This window comes from Pterocles gutturalis, unplaced genomic scaffold, assembly GCF_000699245.1.
Source record: "Pterocles gutturalis isolate BGI_N339 unplaced genomic scaffold, ASM69924v1 scaffold4482, whole genome shotgun sequence".
In the NCBI taxonomy this organism is placed as follows: Eukaryota; Metazoa; Chordata; class Aves; order Pterocliformes; family Pteroclidae; genus Pterocles; species Pterocles gutturalis.
In genome coordinates this window covers 2,461-14,971 of record NW_010115070.1, presented here as the reverse complement: position 1 = coordinate 14,971, position 12,511 = coordinate 2,461, and the positions used below count along the sequence as shown (strand labels likewise).

Below are 12,511 nucleotides of genomic sequence, written 5' to 3'. Positions count from 1 at the left end.
CCAGACAAGAGCTGGTCTGTGGCGGGGAAGGGGACACCATGTGTGACAAACAGCCCAGTGCTGCACCAGCACCCGAACAAGTGACATTGTCTGGGGGGGCGAGGAACTGCACCAGCAACCAGCCCCCAGCAAAGCCCAGGGTCTGCCCTCAGCACCAGCTGCTAATTCTGGCTCTCTGGGAGGGTGTGTTAGATAACTCTGTTCTCTGGTTTGCGCTCCGAAGGGATAAACTCATTTAGCAGGTTAATTAGTGTCCTTGGTAGGAACAGCATCAGCACTCTCCCAGCAGACGAGGCTGGGACGCATAACGCAGGGGACCTAGGGATGCATCATCCTGCCCACTGACAATTTTCTCGTATAAATCCAGCATTGCACACATGGCTGGGGCAGGAAAGCTGCTAAATTCACGTTCAAAGATCTCAGCCTCCTTGTCCAAGCTCACCCTGGTGGGATGTGCATCACCACTCCCCCGTGAGCAGAGCTAGAAGAGCCCCATGTTTACCAGCAGCACTGGCTGGGGGAGTTGGTTTGTTCAATATTACACTGCGATCTCTCCCCCAGCCTGTAGATGAGGTTTGTCAGCAGTGTATTTCCGAAACCCTACCCCAAATCAATGGCGATGCACTCCGACCAGGGCTGCTGACCGCAGCCAGGCAGGTTCATCACCCTCCGGGGCCAGACGCTGGCTTTCCTGTTCCAGAATTTAAGACCATCAGACAATTTCACGATTTTCAGATGAAATTTTATTTTCGATACAGGCACTCACAACTGCTCTATTTACTGTTTGGCAGGAGCAGAGGTAGGTACGCTTGCTAAAACAGCAAAGTTCTGTTTGCTAAAATACAATATTTGGATGAGACAGCTCTAGGTGCCCATTTTCCTCTCCAAACTACGCATTTCAATTTTTAATGAGCTCTGTTTGTCTCAATTATACCTGGAGCAAAGCAGCCGACATCAGCCTTCAATTTACCTTTGGGGTTACACGAGTCGTTGTCTCAGGGCACGGGGAAGATGTTTTCCACAGTGGTTGATTGCAATGACTACACCTGTCCAACCCCTCCCCATGTCAAGCGCAGATCTTCAAAGTCTTTTTCTCATACATAAAAGATTATATCATTATCTATAGTGTAATCCTCACTCTAAGGGCTGCCATAAATCATTGAAAATCAGAAGTAGATAAATAATGAATAGAGATGCTATTTGCTGACAGTAAAGCGTCAGTTCCTGGCCTCTCCTTGTGCTGGTAAATCCAGGCTCAAAGGGGTGACAGGCACCTGCCATCACCTGCTCGGGCACGGGGCACCCAACAGGGCGATATTAAAGCCTACACAGAGTCCAAGTTCAGGTTTTGCTGTTGTCTTTTTACATCCACAGCTAAAGGACACACACGATGTAAGACCCAGCTGTCAGCATGCCCAGGGACTGACAAAATGGATTATTTTTGAGTTCAGAGCAGGAGGGTTGGTGGCAGAGCACCCTCAGAGCAGAGTGCCGGTCGAGGAAGGAAAGCTTTTAGTCCAGGGCAAAGCAGAGAACACAGATTCTGTGTTTACAAAGATCAGGGTTTGCAGCCTCCTTCCTCCTCTTTTTTTTTTTCTCCCTCCCAGGTGTAAGTCCGAAGAACAAGGATTTTCTACTACTCAGGCGGATGAGGTGAGAAAGATCATAGGATTAGGAACATGCAAGAACCACCTCTCGTGGAAGGCAGGATGAAGCACCACAGCGCATCTTCAGGAGCACAGAGCAGAACGGGACAGCACACAGCCAGCCCTGGTGACGCTCAGCAGAACCAGATTCCCCAGTTCCAGGGGACGGTGCTGACCTCTGCTTGTCCTGGCTGGACTGGGACAGCACAATAAAGGTACAGCAACCCTTTAACAAAACAAAACTGAAACACAATGACAGAATTTCTACAGTTTTACTGAACACTGTGTTGATTTCAATACATGTACACTGTTGCAGAGAATAAATAGCAGCATAGCTTTACTGAGGATAACAAAAGCTGCAAAAACCACCCAAAGCCTTAAATGTGCAAAATACAGTTCACAGATTAAGATTTATTTTTTTCCCAGTCAGGTAGCACAGCAGGGTAAAGAAGAGCATAAACCAGACTAGAAATATTTCTCTATTCCCACCTCCACAGTTCAAAAGTTAACTCTTAACCTTGCCACTATAATAAGGATTTGAGAACTGCAGAGCACCATCAGCACCCGTCTAACAGGCCCCTACTGTAGAAAATAAAACAAAGCCCAACCATTGGAAAACCGTGAAAACTAGATATTTTTATTTACAAACAAAACAAGCCCTTTACTGCATTCGGCCTTCCTGACTCTGGTTTCTTGAAGCAAGTCAGAAAGCTTCAGTTAGTGTCCTTCAAGGTTAAGAGTGGTTTATTTTTTTTATAATTATACAAATGCAAACAGCATCTCGATGCATACTGCTGTCCACCTGTGGAGAGGTGGTTTTCCTTTTTTAAAAGTTTGCTCTTTGGGCAGTTGTTCTGCTGCAGACATCTCACCCGCAGCTCATCTGTGCAACACAACAGAAGCCAAGATTGGGGGTGCTTTCTGCTTCATCTGTGTTTCTCTCCTCATTCCACCCCATCAGCATCTCTCTGTAAGACCCGCTTTTTTAAAAACTCAAACCCACTGCCTCTTTAAACAACTGCTTAACATATGGACCTGCAAGAAAGGAAATTCCCAAAACACCTCTGCTGAAATGCAGCCACTGGTCACCATCCTAACCTAGGATTCCACTGTTGGATTTGTCTGAAGTCAGTTTTTAGCTGAATGTTTTTGGAGACGACAACACAAGGGGCTCCAGGAAGAGATTTCTCAGATTAAGACAAACTGGAAAATATTCCTGAGGATTTTACCAAATTACAGATTTTCAAAGATGTTTATGAACTTTGAGACTTCATGATGAGCTGTGGTGCCAAGGGGCAGGTGCCTTAGTCCCTGGGAAGAGAAAAAAATTAGTTTAGTATACTTCAGTAACTTTTATAATAATGTTATAAGTGACATTGACATATCACACTATTTGATACATGATATATAAAGTGCTATTTAAATTGATAAGTAATATAGTTGTCATTGATATGCTTTGTTGTTAAATTCTGAAATACAGAGATACTCACTACATTGTGAAAGAAGTTGCAAAGATGCTTTGCCCATGGACACCTGAAAAACAGATACAGATTCTTAATCCATTTTCTCCTCGGGACAGACCTGCCCCCAGTCTCAGCCACTCAAGAGTTCTGCATTACTCAAAGCTTTACAAGAAGGTTAACCCAACAATTCAGCTTCCAAATGGAGCTGATTTCAGCAGCAGATATACAGTAAAATAATTAAGACAAAGACAGACCAGAAGAAACAGGATTTCATCAGATTCTCTTGGGTCACTGCTACAGCACACTGTAAAGCCTCACAAAACAAAAAAAGACAATTAATGGAATTGAAAATTTGTTGAATACAGCTTAGCTTAGACACAGTTGAGTGAAATTAGGAATTTTATTTTCTCAGCTATACACAAAAGGCTGGAGAGAAGAAACAGACAGAAGCAGTTCACAAAGAAGGTCAACTTCCATGTCGATGATTTCCACTTTGGACAGTTACTAAGAGGTGAATTCTCAACATTACTCTGCTGCCTGATTTCCACTTTGGACAGTTACTAAGAGGTGAATTCTCAACATTACTCTGCTGCCATCAGCTACATGCAAACTAGAAGTGCCAGAGCAGGCAATTACCCTGCCTTTGGGTGTGCAACCACAGCATCAATTCATTTTAAAACTATTCCATCGATACATTAAAATCTATCCCTCTAAAGCCACAATGCCTTCCTGCATAACACAGGAGTGCAAAGATTAATGCCTGCAAACAGCCAGTGGTTTGAAAAGTGACCTGTCAGTGTTTTATTATCATTTGTAATCTAAATAAAGAACTCAGACTCTTTCAGAACTGTTTTCCCCACCCACTGAAGCTTTGTGCTGCTGCAGAGCAACTGGTGTCTCTTCTTTTTAAAAGAGAGTAAGAATGACAGGCACATACCCAACGCTGTCCTCGGTCTGCATTACAGTGCACCGAATCTTTATGTTTTGATGGGGATCTACTCCCTCAGCACCATGTGAAGTATTTCTTACAAGTTTAAAAGAAACATTGACACCTGTACACCCATTGTATTCTTGTAGATACACACTAATACACATTTTGAGCTACTCTCAACTATTTTCTCTAAATAAAGTTTTATGCAGTATTATGACTCCTTAGAGTCCAAGAACTACTTTGCCGTAAGTCCTAATTAAGGTTTTTTGGTTGTCTGTTGTTGATGATGATATCTAAGCACCAGAAATAGACTGGACCATACATAATCTTGACAACTGGACAGGGTTGCCAAGAGCACATAACATGTTTCATAACATTGGGCACTGGGAAGTGAGAAGGCCATTTGGTTGCAACAGATAACAGAGAAAAATTACTGTTAATTTTTCGTCTTCAGCATCTTCACCACTGCCAATAACAGGGAAGAATAAAAAACAAGAATGAACTGTGAGTCAAGGCTGTTAAGAGAAAACTACCATCGGTGTTGCAACACAATGATTTCTATTTGGCTAGGATGAAGGTTCACACTTACACGTGCAGGTTCTCTCTAATAATATTCAGAGCGAAGAGGCCAATGGATTGCATCTTCTTATGTCTGCATGTCAGGAACAGGCAAAGGAATTCACCCACGTACTGGGGACCAAGGTTTTGCCACCTAAGCAATACAAAACCAGGAAACAGAACACAGCTGTTCAGAGACAACTTTCCTAGTGATTCCTTGCATCTTATTCTCATTCTTGGCTTACCCAAAGCACTGGTTTCAAAGAGCTAAGGATTATACCTCCGCTAAACCTTACTGCTGCAGGGCTGCTCTAATGGGTACCATAAACAGACTTGAGGGAGCAAGTGTTTACTCACAGCTTTAGCATCGTTGCTTTCTGATGACTTAAATCTCTCAAAATCAGGTTGACAGTGCCATGGAGAACTTGTTCTTCATAGGAAAGATGGTCCAACAACAGCCGCAGAGCCCAGAAGTTATTCTAGGAAGAGACAAAACAAGTGTTATTAACCTAATTCCCAATCATTCCTTAAAAGACAGAATAAACTAAAGGTCAGCAAAGCTAAAGGGGAACAAAACCAAGGTAAATGTGTCTAAAATCTCCAAGTTAGTGTTACACAGATTTTAAATATAATTTGCTTTAATCTCTTAGAACAGAAATCAGTATGTAGGACTCACCCCAAAAGCCAGGGCTATCTCTAAGAAGGAAGTCAAGTATGGAAGGTCATAAAAAAGCATCTGTTGTATTGCTTGCACTGCGAGAATAAGACAAGCCTCATGGTGCAGCTACAGGAAGAGATACCAACAGGATGAGACATATTTAGAAGCCCGCTTTCCCATTACTTATGTATCATAACCAGTCAAATCAGTACCAAGTTACTGCCACTCCAACTAGATAGGCTGGATGTCAGACACAACATCCACAAGAATCTTACGAAGATCAAAAGAAGGGGGAACAGAGCAGGTACTTTTATTTATATAGCACGTTTCATCTGCTGCTCTCAAAGTCCTCACAGAAACACAGTCTCACACCATCACAGAAGTAGAATTAAAGGGAAAAAAATTCTGGCCCAGGAGACAAATATTTGGAGAGTAAGCTAAATGTAATTACCTCAAAAGAAGTAAAAAAGAACAGGATAGCTCCTCAGGTGTGTTGACTGTTAAGACAGAATTACTTATTACCAACCCTCCCATTTATAACTGCATAAATTTGGAGTTTTCTACTCTAGCCTTTAGAATGTGCTAATAACAGTCTTACGCTGACTCCTGCCCAAAATTTTCAAGATTCTTCTTAAAGCTTTTCATCACAATCTTCAGGCACAATCAGACAAACAGGAAATTTCCTTATTGCTATGCGCACACTTACATGAGGAGAGAAAATAGCAGGTGGTAAATAAACATTCATTTTTGCCTTCAGTTCCTCCAGAAGGCCACCACTGGCAGCAAGCACCCCCTGCAACAGAAGTAATGAGTCACATGTAAAAGGGAAGGCTGTCCAGATACTTTACAAACATCAAACAGTGCCCAAGATGTGCTTTTACTTATTTTTTTCAGCATTTTTACAGAGGAGGTTGACTGTTCAACACTATACTCAAGGAAAGTTGAGGCTCTAGAGCACGAACCAAACCATATCCTAAACACCTCCATTTTCACCTACTGTCCTTAACAGCTAATTCTGTTCTTGCTAAGAAAATACCCAGATACTGACTCTTTAGGACTATCTGAACACATTTTTCTTCAACTTTTCCTGTCCATGTTGTTATCTGATCCATCTCAACATTAAAAGGTATTGAATCAGTATTAGGCATTGAGCTGCAAGCAGAGTTGATCTGTTTACTGTCACATTTAACGCTTTGAATCACAACATTTTGCGAAGACGTTTGGCACACACCACAGGAGTGTTTGACGAGGCACTGTACAGTTAACCTCACTGTTTAGAAGAACGAGCCAACACCCACATCAAACGCAGTCCTGTCTAAAACCAAGACAAGAGACTCTCCCATTTCACAGTACTGTTCCAGTTACCTTTTGGAAGTCAAGCGGGGGCTCTTTCAGGGACAGGGGAAGCAGGTGTCCGCTTTTTTCCAGCAAACTGCTACTACCCAAGATCATGATGAGGGAACTCCAGCATTTAGGCTGAAACACAGCAGAACATTCATTTTACAAAGTCAAATCCCTTTGGAGGTGTAAACTATTCAGAGAGAAAAGGGTTCTGATAGTAAATCCCTGCATTAGAGGACTAACTGGACAAAACAGGTGATATACAGAAACGCTCAACGGGCCACAGAAACACGGTTTTAATGCAGACTCACATTCCTGTATAGCAACACATTGCTGTAAAGGAGTTTGAGCGCCTGCTTAATCAGAACACCATCCTTCAAGGGAGGCCCTGCAGAAAGAAAAAGTCCAAAATATATATTTTACATTCGCTGAATAATTATAGAGTGTGAAGACTAACAAAGTATTAACTCAGTTACAGATATGTTTCTACAGAAACCTAACAAAAAGAAACAAACAAGCGTTTACAGCTATTTTACAATATTTTGTAGTTTCTGAATACAAAAACATCATCAACTGTAAAACACTATTCTGGAAAGCTGCAGAGAGCTGAATACAATTTAGACTAAGCCATCACAGAACAAAGTCTTCACTATGCACATCACGCCACCGTACAGAGCGATACACACTGTCAGTATCTCGCACATCTAAGAATTCTGCTAGTAGCTGAACGTCTCCAAAATAAATCTTTCATTTCAGACTAGACCTCGACACACAGCACGTGCTAAAACAGATGATCACAGTTACCTAAACTAGGGACAGAATGTAATATGCAGATTGTGAAACACTTTCCATCAGGAAGCTTTTATTGTCAAGGTCAAGGCTGAGACATACCATAACGCTGTTACACCCGGCCATTGGCGATACGATGATGTAACAGAGAGCTTTGTATTTTATTTTAATAGGTTGCTTTCAGCAAAACAACTTCACAGCTGACACAGCTAGTGTTTTGTGTGAAGTGTACTAAACAAATTCATGCTCAAATATATAAACATTCTTTCTGCCTAGTGTTATGTACCATGCTTTAGTCTGGACAATTTCTAGCTGGGCTCAGGTTCCCTCAGAACGTTACTAGACTTAATGAAGAAGTAAAAGCTGTAGTTAAGTAAGGTTCTAGACATATGTAAGCAAGAAATCACACTTGCCAACTGTAATCCAGAGCCCACAGTCTAGCATGTCCTTTCCAGCAGGGACGCTGCCTGTTCTGAACATCTTCAGGTAGACCTCAAACTGAAAGGGCGTCAGGCGGCAGGCAGTGCAGCACGCAAGGCTATTGACGGGAAGCAGCAGCGAATGCGTGGCATCCAGGAAATCTCCAGTTTTACACAAATAGAAGGGGATTCTATCTCGAAGGTCTCTCAACCTGGGAAGAAAGAAGAAAGGGATATTTGATTTTCTTTGATGTGAAACTTACAATAGGTATGTATAGATCTGATTACGCTGGACCACTAGTAAGTTACATATGATAAGACAGAAATTAGTCGCAATGCAGCATTGCTTTCACTTACCAAACAGCTACCAAAATCCTACTGCTTTTCATCCTGCCAGTTCATTGCACATTGAAGAAACACAGACTGGGACACAATCTTAAGGCAAAGAAACAATTGAAAAAAAAAAAGAAAAGAAAGCCATTTACCCTTTGGTATCGTTGCATTTCACAGCTCTCAGGTAGCGAACAACTTCTTTATAGCTGGAGAGACAAAAAGAGGGTGAGGAGGAAGAGGAAGTATGCACAAAGCTATATACAGGTCAATCAAATACTTACTACAATTAATGAAGCAAACCAGTAGATCTTTCCACACAAGAGATGTTGTACAATAGGACAGAAATACAACTGGCAGAAAGACAGTTGGAAATAAGTTCCAAGAAGCTATCCACAGATTACCCCTGTACTCTGGCAAAATAAAACAGGAGGTTGCCCTTCCATTTAATCCTTTAAGCAGACTGTATTATTCTGAATACAGACTTCTGAAGATCCAGAGATGAAAACACACTTTCTGCTGTCTTTCACCTAGTCAGCCTTTGATCAACAGAATTTGTTTTATACATCAACATCTAAAATCTGCTGAGGTTATGGAAACAAATTAATCCAGTTCCACACTCTTTTGTGTCCTGCAGTGTTCAAAGGGCTTGATTCTGCTCTGAGAAACTTCAAAAAGCTACTGGCCTTCTTGTAAGAAATAATGGGCATGAACAGCATCAAATATGTCTTTGTTTTGTATGTGTCCCCATCAGGCAAAACTCCTGCAGATGTTAGGAAAACACCATACCGCAGTCAATACCATGCAAAACGTAAAACTTGAGATCACAAAATGAAAAATCCAAACCAAGACCAAATGGATCTTACCTCTCTTTGTCTACCAATTTCTCCACTCGAGCCTCTATAACAGGGAACGCTTCCCACAGATATACTTTCCTTCCTTTCTGTGTTCTTTGACCAGTGATGTTCTGGCCTTTTAAAACCGTGGTCAGTAATACGTGGTCCCATGGCACAACATTCAAGCTGGAAGTACAAAAACTCATTTTTAGCCATGTTTTGCTTGTACATCACACTTCGTTTCCCTTAAGTAACATGAATATTTACCAATAAAACATTCTAAAGGTTTACAGCTCACTTGTAGCAGGGGGTGGGGAAGAAAAAAAAAAAAGAGAAAGAAGAAATCTATATGGACAATAACTTAGCCATGGCATCAAACTACAGCTTCTCCTGTAAGGACAAGCCAAATACAAAGCAGCTAATACTGAAATCTTCCTACAAAACACTCACATCTAACACTGCCAATGAAAGAACCATTCTGTATATGGTTTCAAATCAGGCAGATGTATTAAAAAATATATTCTGCAAACAAAAACCAAAGGACATACCTATTGGAGAAGCCAAAACAGTGACATGGAAGTGAGATGGACTGAAAAAAATTAACAAACTTTTCATACAAATTTTTTGGAAAATCACACAACACCAGCATCTTCTGAAGTTGTGTTGTGATCCTATGTTTTGAAAAGAAAGAAAAAAGAAAAATTAAAATATCTATAAAATTGGGTGAATTACTATTAAGTTGTTGCATTTCTTTAATCCTATGGGAAACTATTCTACAGAAGTTTGAGTTCTCCGCGGTTTTTTTGGTTAAATGTCAGATGACAGTTTAGATCTATACATAAATTTGTGCTTTAAGATTTGTAATAAATAACGATATTGCTCTTTTTTAATTAAACACCAGTGAAAGCAAGGTTCTGTGGTCTTAAGTTTTAAAGCAAAGATCCCCAGTGAGTACATGTGAGAGACACTGCAGAAACATGATGGACTCGATAAGCAAACTGATCAACCTGGGCACCTGGCAGCTTCAAAGCCAGTGAAACCATTTTTGTCTTAACTGAAAACTAGAGATAACAAACTGACACAAAGAGCTGTAAAACTGGGGGAGGGAGGCATTTCTTCTCCTGTTCTTTTAAAGTAACAAATTAAAAAATTCCAGAACAGTAATTTAAAATGAAAACCAATACAGGATTTAGGTTATACCTGTCATTAGTTTCAAATAAGAGGTGAGAATATATAATTGTTTTTGAGTGCTCCTGAAAAAAGTTAATTCATTAACCTTCTGTTGCAGGTGAATTTCGGGTTAAAAGGTGAAATACAAAGCTAAAATGAGAAATGAATTAAGCCAAGGGAGCTAGATGTCCTCATTCATCAGCCTCTGGGGGAACTTTCCTATGTTACATCCCTGACTACTCCATCCCAGTGGATTACTCCAAGGCTGCTGTTTTGATCTTTAACAGACACTATTTACTCTTTGGCTTAATACCCCCAAGTAGCTGCCTGACACCACCTTCTGGTCTGGCCTTACAGAACACTCCCAGACTACAGTCCCAAAGAAGTGTCTCTATGCCTTTGAACAGGAATAATTTTAAATGCATTTTAAATGCCAGCAGAAAGTTTGCAGCCAGCAAGCACCCCATTGCCATCTCAATATTATATGACAAGTCTTACCTTTGCAACAGACAAGGGACAGCAATCTTTAATGAAGCAGTAGCACCAAGGTTCTGCGAGCTTCTAAGAGGGGAGGAAAAAAAAAAAAGACTAATTAATGTTTGGCTGGTTTTCCTGTTTTTTTTCCTTCTCTATACTCAACTGTCCAAGAAAACACTGTTTTCTTAAAAAGCATTGTGAGCTATATGCTAATAAAAATTATTCCAAACAAATAAAAGAAGTGCTCGAAGTGTAAAACACATTCTAGAACTAACAGTTTTACAGAAGTACCTAACCAAGTGCAGCACACCCTCCCAAGCAGCGTAAAGCAGTACCAAGCCTTTCCCGCAGGAAACAGCTGTGATATAAACAAGAAAATAACCAGCACACCTAGTAAAGACTGGAGTACTTAAAGTCTGCTTTTATTTATTTATCATACAGTCCTCCCAGCTGACAGGTCAGCCTCCAGACTTACGGGAGGCATCTAAAACTTTCTACCCTTCCTTCCAGTTCAGGAGGCGTTTCTTCACACAATGCAGCTTGTGGGTTCTCTCAGGAAAGCTCCCCTGAACCTTCTCCTGGGGAATTAACCCCACCTGCCATCATCTGCTGTCTGTCACCCTCCCTCCTCCCAGCTCCCACCTCAAATTCCTTCCACTTGTTGGAGATATCTCTGCCCCTCATGACGCAGTCCCACTTAACTTCTTCCTCTCATGTCCAACCTTTATCCTTCTCTTTTCCCCAAAATCCCTCCCCGTAACCAATTCAATTTCCCCCTCAAGTGTACTCATTTTCCTCTCACTGTGCTACAGCCAGGGCTGTGATCTTTACACTGTCCTTACTCTTAATAAATGCAAAACCAGAACTCTCTCACTTAGTCTCCTCACTTTGAGGAGCAAACGAACATTACACACTCAACGTGCAACTGGATACTTACAAAGCAGGGTCTTTATGAAGTGCTATCTCTTTAGCTGCTCCCAGAAACATGACAGCAGCAGCTTTAGGACTCTCTCTCTCTGCCCGATTTAAAAATCTTGTTACCAGCGCAAAAACTCCAGAATACCTAAGAAAGTTAAGTAGTCTATAAGATGAAGTGTCTGCAATGATGTAAATCGTAAACAAATGGCAATTATGGCCATTCTACAGTTGGAGAGCAAATTGACTTGCCTTTCCTCGAAAATAATCTAAGACAGTGAAAAGGTATTCACACAACTGTCACTTTAAGCATTTTAAAGGCATATACCAATGAGTAAAAGCTGAAGCCCATCCAACAAAAAAATTATTAAAAATACAGGCTTTACTTTCCTGCTTTCCCAGGTTATAATAATGAGGGATATTACCAAGTGTCTTAGCATAGCACAAGAGTTATATTTAAAGTGGTATTTAAAATGTACTTAAGGGACTGTTTAAACTACATTCAAGTGTAATTTACTAGCTCACTGGCCAAATAAGTTCTCTTAACGATATTTCTGCTATATCAGGTGCCATGATTCTCCTTATCACTCGACTACAGGAAAGCCAGCCTGCACTGACCTGTACACACTACTAGTAACCAAGTTCTGTTGTCACTTACTTGTATACAACCTCCATGTTGCGTGATCTGCAGATATTGCATTGCCCAGGAGGCAATTTTGGGAGGCAAAAGCATTCATGTTGCATGGGAGGTATTCTTTCTCCAACCAGATACTTGTTATATTCCACAGAAAGTTCCTGGATAAATTTTATTAGAAGACTTCCTAAGAGAGCAGACAGATGTGAAACTATTAGTGTTTTTTTTTTTTTTTCCACCCCCCAAATCTAAAGGAAACAAAGACAATCACGTAAAATATTTAGCAAGTTCCTCGCATCCAATCTTATTGGCCAGGAAAGCTTTGTTGCTTCTTCCAGGGGGTG

At 41.0% G+C, this 12,511-nt stretch overlaps 1 protein-coding gene across 1 annotated transcript; it reads right to left on the bottom strand.

The window, feature by feature from the left end:
• Positions 1-604: 604 nt before the first annotated feature.
• On the bottom strand, positions 605-11,595 carry LOC104462884 (the record flags this gene model as incomplete). The annotated part of the gene is made up of 13 exons (XM_010075028.1): positions 11,556-11,595; positions 10,640-10,702; positions 9,520-9,642; positions 9,002-9,157; positions 8,291-8,344; positions 7,800-8,017; positions 6,909-6,985; positions 6,622-6,732; positions 5,963-6,049; positions 5,275-5,382; positions 4,956-5,077; positions 4,630-4,752; positions 605-691 (listed from the first exon to the last, which is right to left on the bottom strand). Coding segments are annotated over exons 3-13 (1,244 nt in total), but the record flags the coding sequence as incomplete, so codon positions are not given.
• Positions 11,596-12,511: the final 916 nt, after the last annotated feature.